The sequence below is a fragment of the Bos javanicus genome, chromosome 18, assembly GCF_032452875.1.
Source record: "Bos javanicus breed banteng chromosome 18, ARS-OSU_banteng_1.0, whole genome shotgun sequence".
NCBI lineage: Eukaryota > Metazoa > Chordata > Mammalia > Artiodactyla > Bovidae > Bos > Bos javanicus.
Window position 1 is genome coordinate 47,462,684 of NC_083885.1, and position 22,722 is coordinate 47,485,405.

At 39.6% G+C, this 22,722-nt stretch overlaps 1 protein-coding gene and 1 non-coding gene across 2 annotated transcripts in view; one reads left to right on the forward strand and one right to left on the reverse strand.

The window, feature by feature from the left end:
• Positions 1–516: 516 nt before the first annotated feature.
• LOC133229426 (zinc finger protein 629-like) overlaps positions 517–22,722 on the forward strand; it is a 36,614-nt gene continuing 14,408 nt past the window's right edge. The window contains 5 exon segments of the mRNA XM_061385799.1: positions 517–1,133; positions 4,892–4,946; positions 5,505–5,631; positions 5,939–6,034; positions 15,027–16,216. Coding sequence (XP_061241783.1) covers positions 4,938–4,946; positions 5,505–5,631; positions 5,939–6,034; positions 15,027–16,216 — 1,422 coding nt within the window. The 5' untranslated portion in view covers positions 517–1,133; positions 4,892–4,937.
• TRNAE-UUC (transfer RNA glutamic acid (anticodon UUC)) lies at positions 20,270–20,341 on the reverse strand. The gene has a single exon. It is a non-coding gene; the product is annotated as a tRNA-Glu (tRNA).

The following is a 22,722-nucleotide window of genomic DNA, read 5'->3' on the forward strand; positions in this document are numbered from 1 at the left end:
TAATTCCTTCCAAACAATGTTATTAACTTCGTGGGGTTTACCTTTGGAAGTCCCCGACTCTTTCTCTTCTGGAACACTCTTTTGGTTTTACCCAAATTAGTCTCCCAAATTGCAGTTCCTAAAACCTCCAAATGAACTTTTTTTGCAGCCTTCTGTGCTTTCTTGGGAGACAAGCTGTACCCATGAAAAATCCTAAGGCATGGAAGGGTGTGGGATCCACGGCCATACAAGACACAGAGCTATGATTTATAAAAGACAAGTCTGAAACTATGTATCAGACACATTGGTTTGCTTTTTGCTTCTCCAAAAGTCAAAACTGATAGTACGAGAACATGCACCCTAAATGGTCACTGTTTTCCAGATGAAGAAAGTGAGGTAACTCCAATTTCACCTGCGGCTTTACTCACTGGGGCCATTATCAAAGTCAACATTACCATGCACAACAAACAAACTGCTGCAAGCGCCTGATAATCCGTCCCCATCCGCTCCATTCCGGAGTCGCTGATTGCTCTCCTTCACTTTCCTGCTGAGTGTTCTTATCTGAGACTCCTAGGTTTCAGCTCCCAGACTAGCACAGATCACACACCACGTTAATCTACGGAGGAAGGCAAAAATGGTGCTTTAGTCGATCTGGAATATTCTCAGAGTAAGCTACAACTCCTAGAAGAGTCTTGGGCGCCACTCTGTCCTCCACCGCAGCAAACTCTGTGAAAAAAAAAAAAAAACAACAACCAAGACAATCTTCTACTTAGGCGGGCGCCTCACCCATTCTGGTTCTAGACTACATTTCCCAGAAGTTCTTGCTTCTCTAACCTACTTTAGGCGCGAATCTAGCGACATTTTTCTATTTCTCAGGGGACATATGACTCCATGGGATTGGCCTGGCCCTTGGAGGAAGCTTGTCTCTGGGATGTGGGGACTGTATCTGTATCTCAAGATTCTTGGCAGCAATTCCGAGAGGGGAGAAGAGGTGTAACTTGGCCCCAGGCGGTGCAGAAAATCCGAGAGCGAGAAGCCATCTTGTCCTAGCGGATCTGGCTCCGGACTACATTTCCCAGAGATCCTGGCGCGTATAGGGCCAACCCTTCACTCGCCTGCGGGACCCTCGGCCTCCGGGGAAGAGGAAGTGCCAGGTGAGCAGCCTAGGTCCCGGGGGCTCGTCTAGGTGCCGGATGTGCATCTCTGACGGTCTGAAGGGACAGTCCAGGCGGGTCCGAAGTCTTGGGCCTGTATGATTTGTTAGGACCGGGGGAGGGGGAAGTGTGGGAATCCATGTGTGTGATTGTGACCTTATGTGACCGTGCGGCGTTGTGTGTGCGTGTGTTATTGTGAGTGACCATGCGCGCGAAACTCTGTGTGCAGGTGTGACTGTGGATATCCTCTCTGTGGTGTGTAATTGTGACAGTGTGCGGCTCCGACCCCGTAGTGGGACAAGTGATTGTGGTTACCCATACAACTTTGTGCCGTGTGTGTTGGGGTGGGGAGTGTAGAGTGTGGTTGTGCTGCTATGACTGTGTTATCTGAGGGCTGCCTCTGATGGTGGTTTTATGAACGTTAGCAGTACTAAGTGTACTGGATGTCTATGACTGTGTAAGGATATGTGAGTGTGATCGCATAAGTTTTTGTGGCACTGTGTGTGCGGTTGGAGAGTGTCTGTAATTGTGCCAAGCTGACAGTGTGTGTGTCCCAGTGGTTGATGTGTGAGATCAGGACAGATTTTGGTCTTGAGCAGCAGACTTTTCGCCTTCTGCAACCAGGAATGCTCAGGACAGCCTCCACTCCTCTGACCTCTCTCCATCCCTCCTTCCCATGGGTAGTAGGTGTGGGTCCAGAATAACCTCTTATCTAATCAGTCTGAGCCACAGAAAGACCTGGCATTTCATAATTCCTTTCTCCTTCCTCCAGCTCTGTCTTTCTCAGAGAGGTCCCCTGAGGAGAAAGGAATGGCTGTTGACCAAGCCCAATACAAGGTGCGCTGGGGTTTCCTTTTTGTTTTATAAGTACCCTGGTGCACATGTGCATGCTTTCATAGAGTATAAACATACCAATAGAGTTGCTAGGCCAGAAGATATGTCTGTATTTTCAAATTTCCTAGATAATGCTGGACCGATATGGTTGTATCTGTTAAATTCTTACTAGCAGTTTATAAGCATAGTCATCCTGTATTCTAATACTTGGTCAGTTGGTGTTTTAATTTTTGATGACTCATCAGATATAATGATATAACATGTGGTTTTAAAAGTGTAACATACATTATGGTGTGTTACATAGTAGTTTCACTGCCCTAAATATCTTCTGTGCCTTACCTATTCATCCCTCTTTGCTTCCTTCTTCCTAACCTCTGGCTACCATTGATCTTTTTACAGTCTCCATAGTTTTGCCTTTTCCAGAGTGTCATATAGTTGGCAGATGGAGCTTTTCATATTGACTTCTTTCACTTAGTATATGTCTTTTCATGATTCCATAGGCCACTTTCTTTCTTTCTTTTTTTTTTTTTGGCTGAATAAAACGACATTATCTAGATGTACCATAGTTTATTTAACCATTCACCTACTGAGGGACATCTTGTTTTTCTCAAGTTTTTGCAATTATGAATAAAGCTGCTATAAACATCTGTGCACAAGTTTTTGTGTGACATACTTTTTCAGTTCTTTGGGATAAATAGCAAGGTGCTTGCTGGATCATATGGTAAGAATATGTTTGATTTTGTAAGAAGCTGCCAAACTGTCTTCCAGAGTGGCCATTCCATTTTGCATTCCCACCAGCAATGGATGACAGTTCCTGTTGTTTCACACCCTGGCCAGAATTGGTTGTCAGTGTCCTGGATTTTGGCCATTCTCATAGGTGTGTAGTGGAGGAGTCTTTTATTTAGACATTAAAATATATTTGTAAATTATAATAAATAGAGAATGTGATACTGGCAAAATAATAAACAGATCACTGAATGAAAGTAGAATCACAAATCCAAATGTATCCTCTATGATAAGGGTAGCATTTATTTTTTAATATTTATTTATTTGGCTGTGCAGGGTCTTAGTTGTTGCTCTTGGAATCTCGGATTTTCATTGCAACGTGCAGGATCTTTTAGTTGTGGCAAGTGGGATCCAGTTCCCTGACCAGAGATCAAACCCTGGCCCCTTGCATTGGGAGCTCAAAGTTAGCCACTGGACCACCAGGGACGTTCCAAGGGTAACATTTAAATCAGTATGGAAAATATATTCCATAGTCATCTGTTCTAAGGCTCATTTACACCCCACCCCCCATTTTACATACATGAAATAAGGTTATGTCTTAAATAGTTCCTCCTTTCTTAGTAGCAATAAAATAATGGTGCATGTTAAGTCCCATGGAATACTATATTATTCATATATGATTTTGTTACATTTGGGTAGCCCTCTCTGGAGGAAAATGAAGTAGGATTATTAACTCATATCTTTTACTGAAGTAAAATTATAATTGATAATCTCATGCCATTGTCTTTTACCAAATAATACCAAAATAAAAATAATAATTGATTAAAGGCTTAAATGTAATGAAAGCATTACAATTGTAGAAAAAAGAAAATTTTTTTTGATATAAATATGTGTGAGTAAGAAAGCTCTTACCTGAGAACTAGAAGAGTTGACATTTTAACTTCTGTGTGGCTAATACACATAAGCAGGGGTTTTTGTTTTTTAAAATATTTATTTGGCTGTACTGGGTCTTAGTTGCAGCACTTGGAATCTTTGATCTTTAGTTGCAGCATGTGGGATCAAACGCTCCTGCACTGGGAGCACTGAGTCTTAGCCCCTGGACCACCAGGGAAGTCCCTGGTGGCTGTTTTTTAGAAAAAAACAGAGCTAGTGCATAAGGGAAGGAGTGCCTCATTGTGAATGTGAGCGTGGTTGTGTGTTGGGGGAAGTTGACCTTCTCAGGCTTGGAAAATGAGAATTGCTTACGGAAGTCTTTAGCCCTAATTGGGCTTCCCTAGTGATTGAGATGGTAAAGAATTCGCCTGCAATGCAGGAAACCTAAGTTCGATCCCTGGGTTGGGAAGATGCCCTGGAGAAGGGAATGGCAACCCCTTCCAGTATTCTTGCCGGAAAAATATCTCATGGACAGAGGAACCTGGTGGGCTACAGTCCATGGGGTCACAAAGAGTCGGAGCAACTGAGCAACTAACACTTTCACTTCACACTTAGTCCTAATTAGAATAAACTGTGTTCCTGGCCACAGCCTGGCCACAGGCACCATTTAGGTAAAGCTGGCTTAGGGACCTGAGGGCTACAGAGGAGGGGTCCACTCAGAGCAGGTCATAGCAGCTCTGTCTTGGGTTCAGAGCAACAGCAGGACTGAGATGGGGCAAGGTCTTACCTGGATCACTTGGCTGAGGCAGGAACCTGGGTTGCTTATACTGAAGGAGGAAACAGAGCTGGACTCCATCTTAGGCCAGGCTGCGAACATTAGGCTACACGCATGGTCACCCTCCCAATGGACTCTGAACTTTGTGCCTGGTGTCTATAGAAATGGCATACCAATGGAAAACCAGACCCCCGAATAAAAGAGCCTTAGGACTTGGACTTGGACTCTCCGTTTCCTAAAAGAATATGCTAATTATTTCTGTAACAGAACAAAGTGGTAACAATATGAAGGAGAGGAATTATGACTTTTTATTCCTTTGGATCAACTAGCTGGGATCCATCTTGCTACAGCAAAAGCCTGGGATTTCTGGAGTTGAGGAATGAGGGGGATTTATTCCAGACTCCCACTCACTAACTAGAGTTATTTCCTGAGACCAAGGGAAATGGAAGTAATTTTGCCTGGAGGGTCCAAAAGCTGTAAGGCCAGAATTGTCTCTAGATATTTGTTTGATTTCCCAGGCCTGCCTTCTCAGAACACTATCCTTTTTCAGGAGAACAGCCCCAAGGAGGACTGATCACCCTGTAATACTGAAAGCCATGGCCCAGGTAAGTTAGCTGAGGCTCCTTCTTACCTTCCTGACATTCAGTTCTTTCTAAGAAAAACAAACAAAATTTTAAGGATATTTGAGCCCAATTTCTTACTTTGTAGGTAGCCCTTCCATCTCTTTCCTTTCTTTGCAATTTTTGTTGTTGTTAGAAAAGAAAAAAAAAAAGATTCATTTGTCTGCTATTTGGATTTTGCTGATTTTTTCTCTGGGGTATCATGTAAGTGTTTCCTGGGAATTAGTATGTAGGTCTTAAACAGATTCAGTTGGGGTTTTTTGGTCAGAAATATTTCCTAGGTGGTGATGTGTGATTCCATTAGGAGGTGTATTATTTCTGGTTCTCTTTCCTTTTGTAATGTTAGCTACCAATGAGGATTATTGTCTAGATTCATTAATTCATTAGAGGTTGCAAAATGATATTTAAATTCTGTCATTCATTTTCCGTAGATTAGGTAGCATACTGTGTTTAAAGTAAAATATCTCATCAACTCTTTGGTTACTAACATTTGTGAAATATTTCTTTTTGTTGCACAAATAATACATGTGTTTATTGTTTCAGGGATCAGTGGTGTTCAGTGATGTGTCTATAGACTTTTCTCAAGAGGAGTGGGAATTCCTGAACCCTGCTCAGAGGGACTTGTACAGAGATGTGATGTTGGAAAACTATAGCAATCTGGTGTCAATGGGTAAGGACATCTATACTGGTATTTTGAGTTCTCCCCTGGAACGTCTCTTTCTTCTGCAGTGAATTTCTCAGCTACTTTTCAAGTTACCAGCTGAATTTCTGTTCCCTGTTATCAAATAAATGGTTTGAACTGAAATGGAAAGGAAGAGTGGGAAATGGGCAGCTCCTAGTTGGCTATGGCTGAGCCTCTTCTTTGTTTGACTGTTCCCACAGTAGCATCTCTTCCTTGATCATCAAGGGACTGGTATTACATTCGGGTCTGATTTACCCACAGCCTAACCATGTTCCATATCTTTTCTTGTGAACAGGACTTTACATTCCCAAGCCTCAAGTTATTTCCTTATTGGAACAAGGGAAAGAGCCATGGATGATTGGCAGAGAGCTGACAAGAGGCCTATGCTCAGGTAAGTGAGAAATGACTAGACCAAGGCAGGGAACTGTAGGTAATAACTCAGTTGATTTATGAAGAAACAGTACCCTTGAGATGTGATCTTGGAGGCTCCCATCAAAACAGTAGGCCTGTGGGAAAAACTAACTCCTTTGAGCATGAGTTTACGAATGACCTGTTCCATTCCTTTCCTCACTTACTGCTGTTTCTGCTACTCTTTCTCCAATACCCTTCTTAATTTCAAGTAGAAAGTGCCCTTCATATCCCCTGCAAAGAAAACTCTTTTACCTGTACTTTTTTTGTTTCCTATTTTTGGGCCATGCCACATGGCATGAGGAATCTTAATCCCTGACCAGGGTTCGATCCCATGCCCCCTGCCATGGAAGCACTTAACCACTGGACCTCCAGGGAAGTCCCTACCTGTATGTTTTTTATTTTAATTAATTTACTTATTATTTTGGCTGTGCTGGGTCTTCACTGCTGTGTGCAGGCTTTCTCTTCATTGTAGTGCACAGGATTCCCATTGCGTGGGTTCTCTTGTTGGGAGCATGGACTCGAGGTGCGTGGGCCGCAGTAGTTGCAGCTCATGGGCTCAGTAGTTGCAATTCCTGGGCTCTGGAGCACAGGCTCGATGGTTATGGAGCACGGCACAGGCTTAGTTGTCCCTCAACATGTAGGATCTTCCTGGACCCATGATTGAACCCATGTCCCCTGTTTTGGCAGGTGGATTCTTAACTGCTGGACCATCAGGGAAGTCCTCCTACCTATATTTTAGATTCAGTTCCTTGCTAGGTTTTCTTCTTCTTCAGTTCAGTTCAGTCACTCAGTTGTGTCCCATTCTTCGAGACCCCATGAATCGCAGCACGCCAGGCCTCCCTGTCCATCACCAACTCTTGGAGTTCACTCAGACTTACGTCCATCAGGTCAGTGATGCCATCCAGCCATCTCATCCTCTGTCATCCCCTTCTCCTCTTGCCCCCAATCCCTCCCAGCATCAGTCTTTTCCAGTGAGTCAGCTCTTCACATGAGGTGGCCAAAGTACTGGAGTTTCAGCTTCATCATCATTCCCTCCAAAGAAATCCCAGGGCTGATCTCCTTCAGAATGGACTGGTTGGATCTCCTTGCAGTCCAAGGGACTCTCAAGAGTCTTCTCCAGCACCACAGTTCAAAAGCATCAATTCTTCGGCACTCAGCCTTCTTCACAGTCCAACTCGCACATCCATACATGACCACAGGAAAAACCATAGCCTTGACTAGACAGACCTTTGTTGGCAAAGTAATGTCTCTGTTTTTGAATATGCTATCTAGGTTGGTCATAACTTTCCTTCCAAGGAGTAAGCGTCTTTTAATTTCATGGCTGCAGTCACCATCTGCAGTGATTTTGGAGCCCAGAAAAATAAAGTCTGACACTGTTTCCACTGTTTCCCCATCTATTTCCCATGAAGTGATGGGACCAGATGCCATGATCTTAGTTTTCTGAATGTTGAGCTTTAAGCCAACTTTTTCACTCTCCACTTTCACTTTCATCAAGAGGCTTTTTAGTTCCTCTTCACTTTCTGCCATAAAGGTGGTATCATCTGCATATCTGAGGTTATTGATATTTCTCCCGGCAATCTTGATTCCAGCTTGTGTTTCTTCCAGTCCAGCATTTCTCATGATGTACTCTGCATATAAGTTAAATAAGCAGGGTGACAATATACAGCCTTGACGTACTCCTTTTCCTATTTGGAACCAGTCTGCTGTTCCATGTCCAGTTCTAACTGTTGCTTCCTGACCTGCATACAGATTTCTCAAGAGGCAGGTCAGGTGGTCTGGTATTCCCATTTCTTTCAGAATTTTCCACAGTTCATTGTGATCCACACAGTCAAAGGCTTTGGCATAGTCAGTAAAGCAGAAATAGATGTTTTTCTGGAACTCTCTTGCTTTTTCCATGATCCAGCAGATGTTGGCAATTTGATCTCTGGTTCCAACTAAATGTTTCCTGTTACCACTCCCAAATAGTATACCTGTGTGTGTGTGCACGTTTATGCGTGTCTGCACGTACCTGCCCCAGCTTCAAGTCCTAGTCTTCATTATAGCTGCCCGCCAATGACTGATTTTTTTTGTTTGTTGTGCATTTTTCCTTTATCTAATATTTTTTATTTCCTAATGTGTGCAAAGGAGTCTGCCATATGATGCATTTTCTAATTGTGTCAACTGTTAAAAACTTGGAGTCAAAAAGTAGTGCTAAACAAATGAACCTCTCTACAAAACAGAAACGGACTCACAAGACATAGAAAACAGACTCGTGGTTGCTAAGAGGTAGGAAGGTGGGGGAGGGAAGGACTGGGGGTTTGGGATTACCAGCTGTAAACCGTTAATATTACATATAGGATAGATAAACAACAAGGTCCGCCTGTATAGCACAAGGAATATAGTCCTTAACCTGTGATAAACCATAGTGGGAAAAAAAATCTATGGGAAATCTAATGGAAAAGAAACAATGTATGTGTATAATTGAGTCACTTGGCTGTATAGCAGAGATCGTCACAACGTTGTAAATCAACTCTACTTCAAAAAAAAAAACATAAAATTTTTTAAAAAGTAGTGTTAAAATATATCCATAAATAACTTTCACAAAGTAGTGCCTGGTAAAAGAATCAGATGGTGGGGAGCTTAGCAGAAAGTCAGGGGCTTAATATTCAGAAATGGATTTAATCTATACTGAAATAGCAGTTAGAGCCTCACAAGTGATTGCAGTCACTGTCTAAAGAGACAATGTTGGGAAAAACAAAAAGGTCTTTGCCTAAATTGGGAATGAAGAGGGCAGAGAAGAAGAGATTCGGTATAAAGTAGGAGAACCAAAAGAATACTTATGGAACAGTACTATGTACTAAGCTTTGGTTCAGATGCTGCGATTATAATATTGAACAAAGCATTTAAAATTCTGCTCTCCTGGAGCTTATATTCTAGGGGATGAGAGAGAAAAATTATATATATATATATATATATATATATATATATATATATATATATATGTCAGATGATGATAAATGCTATGAAGGAAGGTAGAGAAGGCCTTTTTAGAATTATTATTATTTTTCTTTAATAAATCTCTTTCTTTCTTTCATGTGTTTATTTGGCTGTGCTGGGTCTTAGTTGCAGTACGTGGGTTCTTTGATCTTTGTTGTGGCATCTTCTGGTTGTGGTGTGGAAATTCTTAGTTGCAGCATGTGGGATCTAGTTCCCTGACTGGGCCCCCTACATTGGGAGCATAGAGTCTTAGCCACTGGACCACCAGGGAAGTCCTGAAAGGTCCTTCTAATGAGGAAGGAAGTGAGGGAACAAATAATGTAGATGTCTGGTAGAAGAGATTCAGGCAAAAGGATCAGGAAGAACGAAGTTCCTGAGTTAGGAGCTTTTTGGCTCCTGTCTTTGTGATTGGAACAGAATGAGCCAAGAGGGAATTATGTGAAAGGAAATTGGCAAAGTAGCAGGATGCATGTGTGTTTGTGTGCTCCGTGCTAGTGGGAGGAAGGGTGTATCTGCAGATAACTTGAGGTCTTATAGGCCTTGGTATGGGCTTTGAATTCTATTTTGTACTCAGTCACTCAGGCATGTCTGACTCTTTGCGATCCTCTGGACTGCCTGCCAGGCTCCTCTGGGATGTAAAGCCATTCCATTCTGAGTGAGGTAATTTGAACAGGGGAGTGACTTCATGTTTTTAAAGGATTCCTCTAACTCAAAGCTTGCTAATTTTGGATTCCTTTGGATAGAATTGAGGAAACTCATGAACTTGGATGAAAACAAAACAAAAAAATGCATCTTTATATCTAGTAATCTGTAATTGAAATTTAGCATGTCTTCCTATTATGATGTATGCAGCAAACCATGATAGTATTAGTAGTTCCTGTGACTTTGACATGAATAGAAATCACAGATATTTTCATATCATTTTACTGTTATTGTAGACATGCTGAAATATCATTTGTAGTCATCACTATTTCAGAATTACAGGCTCACTGCTAGGACTTACTACTTAATTTTACTTACTTATTTATGGCTGTGCTCCTTTCTTTAGTTGTGGTGAGTGGGGGCTGCTCTCTGTGGTGAGCAGGTTTCTCTTTGCGGTGGTTTCTCTTGTTATAGAGCACGAGTTTTAGGGCACACCAGCTTCGGTAGTTCTGGCACACAGGCTTAGTTGCTCCTTGGCTTTTGGGATCTTTCCAGACCAGGGATGGAACCCATGTTCCCTGCATTGGCAGACAGATTCTTAACCACTAGACCACTAGGGACGTCCAGTCTTAGATATGTTCATAGAGAAGAAAACTCCAAGCAAAGGGAAGAACCCCTGTGCAGGCCCTTCTAAGAGGGGAAGGGTTGGTGTGTTTGAAGAACTAAAAGAAGTCAGTGTTGTCAACCCCAGGAGCAAGCAAAAGCAGAGCGTGACTTGAGATTGGAGAGACAAGTAGGAACTACATTATTCAGTCTTTGATGGACTTTGAGCAGTGGAAGCCTGGGCCAAATGTCATTTTGGCCCTTGAATAGGTTAGAGAGTATGAGAACTTGTTGGGGGTCTGGGTTAGGAGTCTACTTGAGTGGTCTGGGTTAGAGATGATTCTGGTTTGAAAGAGGGCATTGGCAGTGGAGATAAAAAAATTCTGAGGAGGTTAACTGGATGAAATTGCTGAAAGATCCTATGAAGGTAGGAGGAAAAGAATATACTGAAATGAATTCCCTGTTTCTGGCTTGAGATATTCTAATAGGCTCCATTTTGATGTCTTCAAACTGTTTAATTTGCCTAAAATATCCATTAGCTGTCATACACTGAACACTTTACTCAACAACATTTACTCTACTTTTCCCCATCCTCCTAGTAATTACAAATTAAGGATTAGCTCCCTTTTATAGAAGAAGAACTGGGGACTAAAAAGGTTAAATAATTGCCTTGGTACCTGTTGTGAGTAACTGTCAGTTTTGGGACTCAGTTCTCATTAGTCTGCTTCTGACTCCTGTCATCCTTCCATGGCAGTATCTTGCACTCTGTCTTATTATTATTTACAATCCTCATGTGAAACTCCTGAGAATTTTTTAAAAATTGAAGTACATCTGCTGGATCATCAAAAAAGCAAGAGAATTCCAGAAAAACATCTATTTCTGCTTTACTGACTATGCCAAAGCCTTTGACTGTGTGAATCACAATAAGCTGTGGAAAATTCTGAAAGAGATGGGAATACCAGACCACCTGACCTGCCTCTTGAGAAACCTATATGCAGGTCAGGAAGCAGCAGTTAGAACTGGACATGGAACAACAGACTGGTTCCAAATAGGAAACGGAGTACGTCAAGGCTGTATATTGTCACCCTGTTTATTTAACTTATATGCAGAGCACATCATGAGAAATGCTGGACTGGAAGAAGCAGAAGCTGGAATCAAGATTGCCAGGAGAAATATCAATAACCTCAGATATGCAGATGACACCACCCTTATGGCAGAAAGTGAAGAGAAACTAAAAAGCCTCTTGATGAAAGTGAAAGAGTAGAGTGGAAAAAGTTGGCTGAAAGCTCAACATTCAGAAAACTGAGATCATGGCATCTGATCCCATCACTTCATGGGAAATAGATGGGGAAACAGTGGAAACAGTGTCAGACTTTATTTTTGGGGGCTCCAAAATCACTGCAGATGGTGATTGCAGCCATGAAATTAAAAGACGCTTACTCCTTGGAAGGAAAGTTATGACCAACCTAGATAGCATATTCAAAAAGAGAGACATTACTTTGCCAACAAAGGTCCGTCTAGTCAAGGCTATGGTTTTTCCTGTGGTCATGTATGGATGTGAGAGTTGGACTGTGAAGAAGGCTGAGTGCCGAAGAATTGATGCTTTTGAACTGTGGTGCTGGAGAAGACTCTTGAGAGTCCCTTGGGCTGCAAGGAGATCCAACCAGTCCATCCTAAAAGAGATCAGTCCTGGGTGTTCATTGGAAGGACTGATGCTGAAGCTGAAACTCCAGTACTTTGGCCACCTCATGTGAAGAGTTGACTCATTGGAAAAGACCCCAATACTGGGAGGGATTGGGGGCAGGAGGAGAAGGGGATGACATAGGATGAGATGACTGGATGGCATCACCAACTCAATGGACATGAGTTTGGGTAAACTCGAGGAGTTGGTGGTGGACAGGGAGGCCTGGTGTGCTGCGATTCACGGGGTTGCAAAGAGTCAGACATGACTGAGCGACTGCACTGAACTGAACTGATAGATGATTTACAATGTTGTGTTAGTTTCTGGTGTAGAGCAAAGTGATTCAGTTATACATATATATGTATATATACACATATTTTTATCAGATTCATTTTCATTATGGTTTATTGTAAGATATTAAATATAGTTCCCTGTGCTATATGGTGGGAACTTGTTGTTTATTTTACATATAATAGTGTGAATCTGCTATTCCCAAAATCCTGATTTCTCTCTCTGACTTTTTCCCCTTTGGTAACCATAAGTTTGTTTTCTAGATCTGTAAGTTTCTGTTTTGTAAATAAGTTCATTTGTATAATTTTTTTTTAGATTCCACATACAAGTGATATCATACAGTATTTGTCTTTCTCTGTGTGATTTACTTAGTATGATAATCTCTAGTCTGTCCATGTTGTTGCAGATGGCATCACTTCATTCTTTTTATGGTTGAGTAATATTCCAGTGTGTGTGGGTGTGTATGTGTATATATCACCTTTATCCATTCATCTGTTTATGGCCGTTTAGGTTGCTTCCATGTCTTGGCTGTTGTAAATAGTACTGCTGTGAACATTGAGATGTATGTATCTTTTTGAATTATAGTTTTCATCTTTTCTGAATATATGCTTAGGAATGAGATTGTTGGATCTATGGTATTAATAACTCTATTTTTAGTTCTTTAAGGAACCACCATACTATTCTCCATAGTGACAGTACCAATTTATGTTCCCACCAATAGTGTATAAGGGTTTTCTTTTTCCTACACCCTCTCTAGCATTTATTATTTGTAAATTTTGGATGATGGCCATTCTGACAGGTGTGAGGTGGTATCTTACTGTGGTTTTGATTTGCATTTCCCTGGTGATTAGGTTGAGCACTTTTCATATATCTATTGGCCATCTGAATGTCTTCTTTGGAGAAATAGCTATTTAGATCTTCTGCCCATTGTTTGATTGGTTTTTTTGTTTGTTTGGTTGTTTGTTTGATATTGAGCTATATGAACTATCTGTATATTTTGGAAATTAAGCCCTTTTCCGTCGCATCACTTGCAAATATTTTCCCCCATTCTGTAGGTTGTCTCTTCATTTTGTGTATTGTTGCTTATGCTGTTGCACTGTGTCTTTTTTCTCTCTGTATGCCTTAAACTTCAGTGGCCTTCCCAGTCTCTGTGGTGGTATTAGTACATGAGCAAATCTCTCTCTTGTCCCAGGATCAGCATCACAAACTTTGAAGACAAATAGTATTTTCACTGAATCTCCAGCACAACATATTCTGAGTCTTCCCTATCTACTACTCACATCAAATTAGTGCACTACCTTAGACTTTGGGCTTCCCCGGTCCACAGTGGTAAAGAATCCACCTGCCAATGCCAGTGATGCAGGAGACACAGGTTAGATCTCTGGGTTGTGAATATCCCCTAGATGAGGGAATGGCAACCCACTCCAGCATTCCTGCCTGGGAAATCCCACGGACAGAGGAGCCTGGTGGGCCACAGTCCATGGGATCAAAAAGAGTTGAACACATCTGAGTGACTGAGCATGCATTCACTTTAGACTTATCTCAGGCTAGTCTCCCGTGTAGCTAACTCTCTGATCACTTTCAATATTTCCTCACATCCAATATGTCCTTTATTATGGACCCTATTCTTCTTTATCCCCAGCTGAGTGAACTGCAGTTTACTTCTGACTCCCAACAACCCAGAGTCAGCATAAACCCCACAGGTTAACAGCCAAGATTGCTTTCACTCCTGACCCCAGCTGTAAGTCCCACCCACACTTCTGATCAACTGACTATAAATTCAGGTATTTCCATGCCCCCTTGCAGGCTCAATAATTTGCTAAAACAATTCAGAAGACTCAGGGAAGCACTATACTTACAACTGGAGTTTTACTGTAAAGGATATCAGATGAGTTGGTAGGCTTTGGATGCAGAGGTTCCACACCCTCTCCCTGTGAAGTCAAAGTGTGTCAGCCTCCTGGTGAAGCACCAACCAAAAAACTCCACTGAACTTTGGTGTTGGGTTTTAACTGGAGCTTAATTACATAATTATAGTTAAGCATAATTAATTGGCATAATTGATTAGGGCATCAGCCACTCAATCTCTGGCCTCCCTCTCTTTCCCAGGGGTTAAGTAGCTGAAAATCCCAGCCCTCTCATCATATGTTGGGTCTTTCTAGTGAACAGTCCCCATCCTAAATCTGGGGACCCACCATGAGTCACCTCATTAGCACAGTGAAAACACTGCTATCACTCAGTAAATTCAAAGGGTTTTTGAAGCTCTTTGTTAGGAACTAGGGACAAAAATCAAATTTATACTTTATTATACCAGAGAGCCCAAGAATCTTTCCCTGTATGCTTTTATTCCTCTTAGGAGACCTTTAACGGAGGTAAAAAAAAAAAAAAATTAGCCACTTTGTATAATACATATTGTACGATGATATACTTTGTTTTTTACATATACATATAAGCTCATATAGATGTGTATACAACTAGTCATCTTTTATGCCTAAGCATTGTATATTTACCAACTTTTCCAAATGACTCTGGTCCACATCAATATTTGAGAATCACTGTGGTTTTCTATTTCCATAGATTCTGCCTGCTGCTTCCCACTTTACATCTCATTAATTTTGGGGTATTTCTTGTCCAGTTTTCAGATTCTGCAGATACACTTGAAAATTCTATGTCATTTACTACCACATATTGTTTTTACTTTAATTTTTCCATTTCTTTTATAGAAATTTACCTTTTCACAGATGAGGTGGGAGAAGAATATTTACCTTTTATTTTCTTTCAGCTCTGGAATCAATGTGTGAAACCAAGTTATTATCGCTAAAGAAGGAAGTTTACGAAATAGAATCATGCCAGAGGGAAATGATGGGACTTAGAAAACATGGCTTTGAATACTCCAGTTTCAGAGATGTTTTGGAATATAGAAGTCACTTTGAAAAACAACTGGGATATCAAAATGGGCATTTCAGCCAAGAAATACTCACTCATGAGTACATGCCCACATTTGTTCAACAGACATTCTTTACTTTACATCAAATTAACAATGAAGAGAAACCGTATGAGTGTAAGAAATGTGGAAAGGTCTTTAGTCAGAATTCACAATTTCTTCAACATCAGAGAATTCATATTGGCGAAAAATCTTATGAATGTAAAGAGTGTGGGAAATTCTTTAGCTGTGGCTCACATGTTACTCGACATCTGAAAATTCATACAGGTGAAAAACCCTTTGAATGTAAAGAATGTGGAAAGGCCTTCAGCTGTAGCTCATACCTTTCTCAGCATCAGAGAATTCATACGGGTAAGAAACCCTATGAATGTAAGGAATGTGGGAAGGCCTTTAGTTATTGCTCAAATCTTATTGACCATCAGAGAATTCACACTGGTGAAAAACCGTACGAATGTAAAGTATGTGGAAAAGCCTTTACTAAGAGCTCACAACTTTTTCAACATGTGAGAATTCATACAGGTGAGAAACCCTATGAATGCAAGGAATGTGGCAAAGCTTTCACTCAGAGCTCAAAGCTTGTACAGCATCAGAGAATTCATACAGGTGAGAAACCGTATGAGTGCAAAGAATGTGGCAAGGCCTTTAGTAGTGGCTCCGCACTTACTAATCATCAGAGAATTCACACGGGAGAGAAACCCTATGATTGTAAGGAATGTGGGAAGGCTTTTACTCAGAGCTCACAACTTCGTCAACATCAGAGAATTCATGCTGGTGAGAAACCTTTTGAATGTCTTGAATGTGGGAAGGCCTTTACTCAGAACTCACAGCTTTTTCAACATCAAAGAATTCATACAGATGAAAAACCATATGAATGTAATGAATGTGGAAAGGCCTTTAATAAATGCTCAAACCTTACTCGACATCTCAGAATTCATACTGGTGAAAAGCCCTATAACTGTAAGGAATGTGGAAAGGCATTTAGTAGTGGCTCAGATCTCATTCGTCATCAGGGAGTTCATACTGATGAATAATAAAAGTTAAAGCTCTTTTCACCTTCCTGATCTTTTAAACAAACAAAAAATTCAGGTTTGATAGTTAGCCTCTCTCACTATTTTTTGTTTATTTTATAAATATATATATATATATTTTAAAAATATATTTCTTAAAATATATTTAATCCAAATATATTTTACTCTAAGGAATTTGGATTCTAAATTGATATTTGTTTGTCTCCACCCCTCTACTCTCCCACCCCATCTTGTACTAATGTCACATCAACAGTTTTATCCTTTCCTACTGTTTTGTTCTACCTTGTTGGTGATATATTATATTCTTGTTTATATTTGCTTGAGTCTCAAGGCTATTCTTCTCTGATCTATATGTTTGTGCTTACACCAGTATCACACTGTTTAAACTGTGTGACTTTGTATGTTATAATTCTCTGTAGAATTAATTATGATCTTGTTTTAGAAGTAAGTTTTAGTCCTTTTGTTTCATTTCACACATTTATATTTTCTTACTAGAAAACAGAATATCAGAAAACTAGAAACTAAAAAAGCCAGGATTAATTGTAATCATGCCATCTATAGATAATGACTTTCAATTGGTAGAGTAAATCCTACCAGACTTTGTTTTTAAAGAAAATGTAGTCATGGTACACATGTTGTACCTTTACCTGATTTTATAATATAGTCAAAAATATGATTGGTATTTCAGTATATAGAGATTTTTATTATTTTTATTGGTATATTTAATGACATTTTTAATGACCTTATTATTCATGTTATGGTTGCATCTAATTATTTTTGGTTATAAAATCTTCCTTGATTAATATGACCCAAAGTTTATCTTTGGATGTTTTGGCCTTTTCCTTTTAAAACATCTGCTTTAGTTGGTGAAATTATCTATATTTTGTCCTTGTAAACTGTCTTATTCCTTTCACCAAGCCTAACCCCAATCTCATATGAGAAAGGTAATTAACCACCATTATCAATATTATTTATCTTTCCAGATTTTTTTTAACTTTTTACTTATATATGTTAGTGACATTTTCTTTTTTATGTATTAGTAAATATAATCATGGTGTATGTGTTGGTTTGTTGTATGATTCAATGAATTAATAAATATTCAGAACTTTTCCTATCATGTGGCAAATATCTAGTAAAAGTTGTTCATTATTATCATTGATATGCTCATTTTCATAATTGCCATTATTATTTGTGGAGGGCTTTCCTGGTGGCTCAGGGTAAAGAATCCCCCTGCCAATGCAGGAGACTCGGGTTCAATCCATGGGTCAGGAAGATCCCCTGGAGAAGGAAATGGCAACCTACTCCAGTATTCTTGCCTGGAGAATCCCATGGATTCTTTGGAATCTCAGAGGAGCCTGGCAGGCTACAGTCCATGGGGTCACAAAGAGTTGGACAAAACTGAGTGACTTAAGCAACAATTATTTGTGGAAAGGATTTTAACCATGTTGCTTACCTTTATCTAAGTCAAAAAATTCATAATGAAAAAAGACAAATGAGAGACTTCCCTGATTGTCTAGTAGATAAGACTCCGTGCTCCCAATGAAGGAGGCCTGGGTTTGATCCCTGGTTGGGGAACTAGATCCCACATGCTGCATCTAAGAGTTCCCACGCTGCAACTAAAGATCTCACAGGCTGCAATGAAGACCTGGTGCAGCCAAATAAATAAACAGATATTTTTGGAGGGAGGAGCCTGGTAGGCTACAGTCCATGGGGTTGCAAAGAGTAGGACACGACTGAGAGACTTCACTTTCTCACTTCTATTTTTTAAAAAGAGAGAGAGAAATGAGTGTAATGAACATAGGAAGGTTTTTCCTATCCCCATTATTTGGCTTGAGATTTTAAAAGGGAAAAAAAGTTTTTGTGGGTAGTCTACATTCAGACTTCATTTTTATGCTGCACAAAGATTAATACCCATTTGAAATCCTATGGATATAATGATGGGTTGGTGAAAGCATAACTGTCAAATAAGTAGGAAGAGATAAGAATATTTTTCCTAATTATTCCTCAAAAGTAGAAAATATACAGGGCACATTATTTGACCAGAATGAACGACAGTAACAAAACAATAGCCAACAAATATCTGAATATTAATTTAGTACTCCTCTTGATTAACGTGGCTTAAGGAACTAAATCCTTAGAATGCATTATTTAAATGTGATTGAGTATGAGAACACAATTGAAAAACCTGTGAGTGGCAGGCAAAATTGTATTGGAAGTTTTAATACTCAGTATGCATGCATACATTAAAGTACTAGAAAGATCATTAAATGAATACAGAACCCAAAGAGCTAAAACAAGCAAAAATATATCTAAAATATGGACAGAGAAAGTCATTGTTAGTTCTCAAATGCAGAAATAAATGACAAAAGTAAACAATTTAAAATAGAAAATATATCTGATTGAAAGTAGACAAACTACTGATTCAGGTTGGGGAGTACAAATGACAGCTGAACAGTACCATGAATGAGAAACTGAAATGACTTTCAGTAAAGAATTTGTCTACATTGCGGGAGACCCAGGTTCGATCCCTGGGTTGGGAAGATCCCCTGGAGAAGGGAATGGCAACTCACTCCAGTATTCTTGCCTGAAGAATCCCATGGACAGAGGAGCGTGGCAGGCTACAGTCCATGGGTTCGCAAAAGAGTTGGACACAACTGAGTGACTAATATTTTCATACTTACTACCTATTTAAATATAAAAGGACATTATCTTTTTGGGTGATTAAAATATTCTGGGATTGGCAGTGTATATACTAAAAACCACTCTATACTTTAAAAGGGTAAATACATACAGTGTATGATTTTTATCTCAAACTTAAAAGTACTATAGATGTTTTTTAGAATATATCCAAAAATCTGGACAAAGTGTATGATTTTTAGAAAGAAATTGGATTGACTTGATATCAGAATTGACTAGAGAAGTATAAAATCTTTAATAGATTCTCTCCAGAAGGAACATTTTTTAAACCAAAAACATAAATGTCAGGGGAATTCCATGGCAATCCAGTGGTTAGGACTCCATGCTCCCATTGCTGGGAGTCCAGGTTTGATCCCTGATGAGGGAACTAAGATCCTGCGAACCATGAGGTGAAGTAAAAAATTAAACAAATAAATGTCAGCTACACTAAAAACATATATATATATATATATTTATAGATGAAACTATGAAATGTGTTAGGAACTCTTCCAGGACACAGACTGAGGTGGCAAGTTATCTGATTTTATGAATCTGTCATAACCCTAATGATAAAACTTGCTGGAAGGACACAAAAAAATAATATGCCCAGAATCAGTTATGAAAATATGCAATGTTAAAAATTAGCAAGCTAAATCTAGTAATCTATTGAAAGGAAATAAATACTTGTCACAATCTGAATTTTGGAACAAAACATTTCTAAAAAATCTTTATTTAAATTTGTTACTCACTTTTTGAAATTTGGAAATCAAATCAATTTAGTTAATACAGTGTTCCTTAGTATTTGAATTTGGAAACCAAATAGACTTGGATAGCAAGGGGTTCTTGGAATACAACACAAGACAATTCACATGGAATTTCTAGAATTTAAATAACTAAAATATTATAAGTGAAAATATATTATCAATCCTCAATGTCTTCTAGTTGCACCTTTCTTATCAGTACTTGACAGAATGGGATATATTTTATAAATAAACAAGAGTTATCTGACCTGCTGGAATATCACTGTGTTCATTCATTTATACCCTGTCTACTTCTCGTTTGAAGAGTCTTTAAAACAGCTAATGAATCCAGTCATTGACATGCATTTAGTACGAGGATGTAGTGGGAGGTGGGAAAGAGGCTGTTAAAACAATCACAGAATTTCAACTCTCACTGCAGTTTGAATGTATGGTATGAAAGGTGTTCATTCCCATGATAGTAAGAAAACCAGGGCAAGATAAAATCATACTTAGGAATAAGTTTAGTAAAAGATATGAAAGATCTTTATATGGAAAACTGCAAAACATTGCCAAGGGAAATTAGTCAAGATATGTTTTTTTTTTTTTTGGCCCTGCTGCATAACTTGTGAGATCCCAGTTCCCCAACCAGGGATTGAACCTGGGCCCTGGCAATGAAAGTGCAAAGTCCTAACCACTGGACCGCCAGAGAATTCCCTAGAAAAGATCTAAACAGATGGCAATACCATGGCTATGGATTGGAAAATTCAATGTCTTTACTAAAATTTCCCCAAATTTACCTATAGATTCAATACTCTCCTAGCCAAAGTACCAGAATGTTTTTTTAAATTTTAAGTTGATAAAAGCATTCTAAAATTTATAGAGAAATCCAAAGACCTAGAACAACCAAAATCAGTATTGAAAAAGAACAAACTGGAGAACTTCTGATTTCAAGACTTGCTATAGAGCTATGATAAACCAATGAAGACTGTGGTATTTGTCTAAGGATAGACAAATAGGTCAGTGGAGTAGAATAAAAAGTACAGAAATTCACCACAACAGACCCCAGAGCTCATCCTGTATATTCTAGCATGTCACAAAGTAATTTGACCATGAAACCTTTTCCCTCCTACTTGTCATTAATGTTTGTGAGAAATGAACACATCTGGGAAATGTTTACTTAACTAAAATACATGAGTAAGAAGTTAAGTTTAAAAAAAAAAAAAAAGTTAAGTTTAGGAGATTATTGTAGGTAGTTAAAGTATTTGGGATTAGGAGTTTTCCATGTCTGTAATATTGGATCCTGTAGAAAGTCTCTAAGTTAGTCCTGCTCTTTTCACTGAGACAAATTCTCAGTCTGAGTTAGTCTCAGTTAGCCCTAATACTCTAATTGTGCAGAATAATCTTGATCAATTATTATCACTTTGAACCTAATACTCAAGGAGGGTAAAGGAAGACAGCTTCATTTTTGTCTTACATTGTCATTTTTTGTTTGTTTATTTGTTTTGGACATACCACACAGCTTGCATATTAGTTCCCCTACCAAGGACTGAACCTGAGCTCTTGACAGTGAGTGTGGCATCCTAACCACTGGACCACCAGGAAATTCACTCTCATTATCACCTTAAACATGCACAGTGGAGCTAGGTCTTCTCTGATTCTCTTAAACTTTAATTAAAGATCATGATTTTTTTGATCACTCCTACTTACTACAGATAATTTCAGCTCACTAATATAAATATCTTCTTGATGAAGGTGTAAGAGGAGAGTGAAAAATATGGCTTAAAACTCAATGTTCAAAAAACTAAAATCATGGCATCTGGTCCTATCACTTCATGGCAAATGGATGAGGACAAAATGGAAACAGTGGCAGATTTTATTTTCTTGGGCTCCAAAATCACTGGACAGTGACTGCAGCCATGAAATTAAAAGAAGCTTGCTCTTTGGAAGAAAAGCTATGATAAACCTGTGTTTTGTGTTAGTTGCTCAGTCGTGTCTGAGTCTGCGACCCCATGAACTGTAGCCTGCCAGGCCCCTCTGTCCATGGAATTCCCCAGGCAAGAATACTAGTGTGGGTTGCCATTTCCTGCTCCAATGATAAACCTAGATAGCATATTAAAAAGGTGAGACATCACTTTGCTGACAAAGGTCTGTATAGTCAAAGCTATGGTTTTTCCAGTAGTCATGTACAGATGTGAGAGTTGGACATAAAGAAGGCTGGGCACCGAAGAATTGATGCTTTCCAATTATGGTGCTAGAGAAGACTCCTGAGAGTCCCTTGGACAGCAAGGAGATCAAACCAGTCAATCCTAAAGGAAATCAACTCTGAATATTCATTGGAAGGACTGATGCTGATGTTGAAGAGCCAATACTTTGGCCACCTGATGAGAAGAGCCAACTCATTGGAAAAGACCCTGATGCTGGGAAAGATTGAGGGCAGGAGGAGAAGGAGGCAACAGAGGATGAGATGGTTGGATGGCATCATCAACACAATGGACATGAGTCTGAGCAAATTCTGGGAGATAGTGAAGGACACGGAAGCCTGGCATGCTGTAGTCCATGGGGGTCGCAAAGAGTCAGGCCTTAGAGACTGAACAACAATATAAATATCCAGTCTTCATAGCAGAGTGAAATTAAAACTGCTTTCTCTGCTTTGATCTGTTTGCAGTTCATGGCAAATTATATTTTCCAAAAATTGCCATAACTATATTTTTGTTTCCACATGGTCTTCCAGAACCTTGTTATTTTCCCATCAGGAAGTGGAGTGCATGTTCTTTCCCTTTGAATCTGGATGGGCTTTTAAAACTGTAAGTACAGGGGAAATGATGCTCTGTGATTCTGAGACTAGCCATAAGAAGTGATTCATCTTCCATCTGAATCTTTCTCAGGATTTTGAGCTACAGTTTAAGATGTCTGTGTAGCTCAGTCGGTAAAGAATCTGCCTGCAATGTAGGAGACCCGGGTTCGATCCCTGGATTGGGAAGATCCCTTGGAGAAGGAAATGGCAACCCACTCTAGTATCCTTGCCTGGAAAATCTCATGGACAGAGGAGCCTGGTGGACTGCAGTCCACAGGGTCACAAAGAGTCGGGCA